The sequence below is a fragment of the Euphorbia lathyris genome, chromosome 8, assembly GCF_963576675.1.
Source record: "Euphorbia lathyris chromosome 8, ddEupLath1.1, whole genome shotgun sequence".
In the NCBI taxonomy this organism is placed as follows: Eukaryota; Viridiplantae; Streptophyta; class Magnoliopsida; order Malpighiales; family Euphorbiaceae; genus Euphorbia; species Euphorbia lathyris.
This window is the reverse complement of record NC_088917.1, coordinates 797,073-801,706: the sequence shown is the minus strand read 5'-3', so window position 1 is coordinate 801,706 and position 4,634 is coordinate 797,073. Positions and strand designations below refer to the sequence as shown.

Genomic DNA, 4,634 nt, shown 5'->3' with positions numbered 1-4,634 from the left:
ATTTATTCTCCTCCTCTTCATAACATCTACAATTTCAGCTAATCTTCCTGTCAAAGAACCTATGTTCCATGTCCCAAAGCGTAACCTACTACCCTTACCCCTACCCCTACCATTACCGTGGACTAGCTTATTTACCCGCAACCCTTGCATATTTGACACCACCCCCGGGTCCTGGGGTGGCGCGCCGCTTCGGGGCGACGACCTAGCAACCCTTGCACATTTATCACTACACCCGGGTCTAGGAAGTGCAGCGCGTCGCTGAGTAGGGAACGCCCCAACGGTATTTATATTATGGTTCATGTCATAAGATGTGGCTAAGTTTTACGCTGGCCGCCACAAACCTACCGCAACCCTCCTCCTTTGTCCGGGCTTGGGACCGGCTGTAAAGGCCACCAAGTGACCCTCACAGGCGGAGTTAAAGAAAAATCAGATACCATCAAAAAATTCTTTAAACCAACAAAAAGTTGTATCAACTCAATTGAAATACGCCAGGTAGCAAAATGTAAAACAATCATGATAGTAACTGAAAATGAATCCTCTAAAAAGGGAAAACAAAGGCTAACAAAGACGAACAACAACAACAAAGCCTTAGTCCCGAAATGATTCGGGGTCGACTAACATGAACCATCATATAAAACTCATTCTTCTACAACAAAGACAGAGAAGGAAAAAACTCATTCTTCCACAACAACAGCCCCTTTCTCACTAACATAGATACCATCAAGAAATTTCCTAATATCTTTCTTCTTTACATGGCATTTCTGTCCAAAAGAAATGTTTAACAGTCAGAAAAGCAAACATCTTATTAACGAGTTCTTATATTAAGCATCCAGTCTTCCATGTCACTCGGAAGACCCCCAATTCACATTTGGACACGTGTATTGTGACCCCACATGGGTCCATATTACACGTGTCAAAATATGCATGGGAGGTCCTCTATTTGACATGGAGAACCGGGTGCTTCTAATAATTTGCACCTATTAACACAGCAAGATATAGCTAACTCTTTATAAAAAGAAAATGGTGCAGGACAATCATGCATACAACATTACTTGGATATTTTTGGCTGCAAAACAAAAGGCTAAACAGAGCAGTAAGCAAGAGAGGAAACCTGGTTTATAAGAGCAGCGGAGCGTGACACAAGTTCAATGTCATTGCCATCCAATACAAGCTCATCCTTAACTTTCTCGGACCGAACAACTGTTACACCTTCAAGCATATCAACTTTCCTCACCTGGAGCAATCCAAAGCATAACAAGTAATACAATCAACAAAGTATTTAGCAATTTCCTGACAACAACCCTGTTAATTGATACTAAAAATTCAACATGTGACCAAGCACTGCATTTACATTTATTTTAACGCATGGAGCAATCAGAGGGAAAATCAGGGGGAAAATCCGAAGGAAAATCAACTTTCCTCACTTGGAGCAATCCAAAGCATAACAAGTAATACAATCAACAAAGTATTTAACAATTTCCTGACAACAACCCTGTCAATTGATACTAAAAATTCAATCCAATCAAATGGAAATATAAAACTCAATCCAATCAGCTCCTAAAAACTGTGCTGATAGGATTGAATCTATAATCCAATCAGCTCAAGCTAATAGTTAAATGTCCACTTCATATTAATAGCTGACACAGTTAATTGATACTAAAAATTCAACATGTGACCTAAAAACTCAATCCAATGGAAATATAAAACCCAATCCTATCAGCTCATAAAAACTGTTCTGATAGGAGAAATGGCTCTAAGTATTGAATCTATAATCCGGTTGACAAAAGTTACATATACAATCAACAAAGTATTTAACAATTTCCTGACAACAACCCTGTTAATTGATACCAACATGTGACCAAGCACTGCATTTACATTTATTTTAACGCCTGGAGCAATCAGAGGGAAAATCAACTTTCCTCACCTGGAGCAATCCAAAGCATAACAAGTAACACAATCAACAAAGTATAAAGTATTTAACAATTTCCTGACAACAACCCTGTTAATTGATACCAACATGTGACCAAGCACTGCATTTACATTTATTTTAACGCCTGGAGCAATCAGAGGGAAAATCAGGGGGAAAATCAGAGGACAACTTTCCTCACCTGAAGCAATCCAAAGCATAACAAGTAATACAATCAACAAAGTATTTAACAATGTCCTGACAACAACCCTGTTAATTGATACTAAAAATTCAATCCAATCAAATGGAAATATAAAACTCAATCCAATCAGCTCCTAAAAACTTTTCTGATAGGAGTATTGAATCTATAATCCTGTGAAACGGTTGACAAAAGTTACATATACATACATTATTAAGAGAAAAACAGGACTGATGAAAAACTAGTAAAATCCAGTAAAAGTTGAAAACGAAAAGAAGAAAGAATTTAAGAACCTTCTTCTCGCCAAGGAAGTTACGGATCTCAATGGCAGAGTTGGAGCCGGAAATGGAAGCGTTAATAGGAAAGTGAGCATAGACAAATCGCATCTTGTAGCGATAGCCTTTGGTGACGCCAGTAATGAGATTCTCTACATGGCTAAGGGCTGTACGGATAGCTGCGCTGGTTTTTCTGGAAGCAAACCACGCATCGATCTTAAGTTTCCTCTGACCGGTCTCCTCGTCTTTGATGAGCTGAAAATCGAGGTTAAGGTGCTTGAAGTTTCTGGTGAGCTTACCACGAGGTCCCTCCACTTGGATAATCTTTGCATTAACATTTATTTTAACGCCGTCGGGTATATCCATGGTTTCAGATGAAAGAATTGTCTTCATTTTGAGAGATCCGACGAAGAAGACGAAGAGGAAAAGCGGCCAAGGGATTTAATTGAATAAACCCTATCTCCAGCTTTATATACCACTGTAGGCGTAATCCTCCTCATGCCTAAAATTGATCAGTATACCCCTCAACTTATCGAATATCCTATTTACTCCCCTTAACTTCATAAAAGTGATATTTCTCATCCCCTTAATTTATCTATTTATCCCCCTAACTCCCTATTTACCCCCTTAACTTCATAAAAGTGATATTTTGCATCCCCTTAATTTATCTTTTTATCCCCCTAACTCCCTATTTACCCTCTTAACTTCATAAAAATTGTGTTTTTCATCCCCTTAATTTATCTATTTATCCTCATAACTCATAGAATATCTTATTTACCTCGTTAACTTCATAAAAATAGTATTTCTTACCCTCTCAACTTGTCCATTTACCCCATCCCCAACTCATAGAATGTCCTATTTACCTCCTTAACTCCATAAAATTGGTATTTTTCACCCTTACGATCCGTCATCGAGGTCTAAATTGATACATTTTTTAAACGTTAAACTTATATTGGTGCTATTTTATACGTGGAACCTAATTTGATACTTCCCCAAAATCATAGACATATTTTGGTACATTCTCCCTACATATAATTTATTTAACTTGTTTATATTAATGTTCTTGTTATTTGTATTTTTTATTCGTTCTTTTTCTTTTCAACTTTTTTTACTACTATAAATGGATAAAAAAATACCATTTTTATGGAGTTAATAGGGTAAATATGATTATAAGTGGTGAGAAATACCACTTTTATGGAGTTAAGGGGGTAAATAGGATATTCGATGAGTTGAGAGAGGGTAAAATGACAAATTTGGACAAGTTAATGGGTGAGAAATAGTATTTTTTATGGAGTTAAGAGGGTAAATGGGACATTCGATGAGTTGGAGGGATGAAATGACCAATTTGGACAAGTTAAGGGGGCTGGAAAAGCATTAAACCTTTTTTTTAAACCAAAAGAATTGCTTATTGATTAGAGAGTAAAAAATCATAAAGAATATGAGGCGGGACAAACCCCCACGCTCCGCAACCAGACTCGGAATCAACAACTTTAACAAGTGCATGTGCTGTTTGATTCACTGATCGATGGACAAATCAGATAAAGCAGTTAAGCAAATTCGTTACAAGTAATCCACAATCTGATAAAATCATTCCAAACATTGAAATTGATGGTTCGTCATTGTAAAAAGCCTTCACAAACACTTGAGAATCCGTTTCGAGGAGGACATTGTTATGACCTGCCTGTTTTAACCACTTTAATGCTTCACGGATGCCCATGCTCTCCACCAGTATAGGACCCATGGGGCACTGTAATTAATCCGCTCGAGCAGCAACCAGCTGACCTGACGAGTCACGAAGAACAACACCAAAACCAGCAGTCTGCGTTTGCGGAAAAATGGCATCGTTAAGCTAATTCGCTGGCGGAGGACCCCAAGACACAGGCATCAATAGTGCATTCGGATTGTGGCGGCATGTGTGAACGAGCCTGTTTCCAACTTGACAGAAACGTTGTGGCTGAGGAGAAAACAATACTAGCTGGCGACTGGCGTTGTTTCCATACGAACTCATGGTTTTCCAATTTGACCTCTCAAGTCTACAAGCCCATCTTTTTTTTAAACCAAAGGAATTGCTTATTGATGAGAGAGGAAAAAATCATAAAGAATAGGTGGAGGGGACAGACCCCCATGCTCCGCAACCACATAATTCATTTAAACCGTAAAATAAACACATAATAAAATGATAAACTAATCGTCGAGGTATGAATCGGATGTCGAAAGTCTTTGATGAATAGCTTCAAAAACAGTCCAATGAATA

At 38.2% G+C, this 4,634-nt stretch overlaps 1 protein-coding gene across 1 annotated transcript; it reads right to left on the bottom strand.

Moving 5' to 3' along the window:
- Nucleotides 1-431: 431 nt before the first annotated feature.
- Nucleotides 432-2,812, bottom strand: LOC136201932 (large ribosomal subunit protein uL6x). The gene is made up of 3 exons (XM_065992315.1): nucleotides 2,399-2,812; nucleotides 1,112-1,234; nucleotides 432-761 (listed from the first exon to the last, which is right to left on the bottom strand). Exons 1-3 carry the CDS (start codon nucleotides 2,771-2,773, stop codon nucleotides 675-677), a joined length of 585 nt encoding a protein of 194 aa, XP_065848387.1. The 5' UTR covers nucleotides 2,774-2,812; the 3' UTR covers nucleotides 432-674.
- Nucleotides 2,813-4,634: the final 1,822 nt, after the last annotated feature.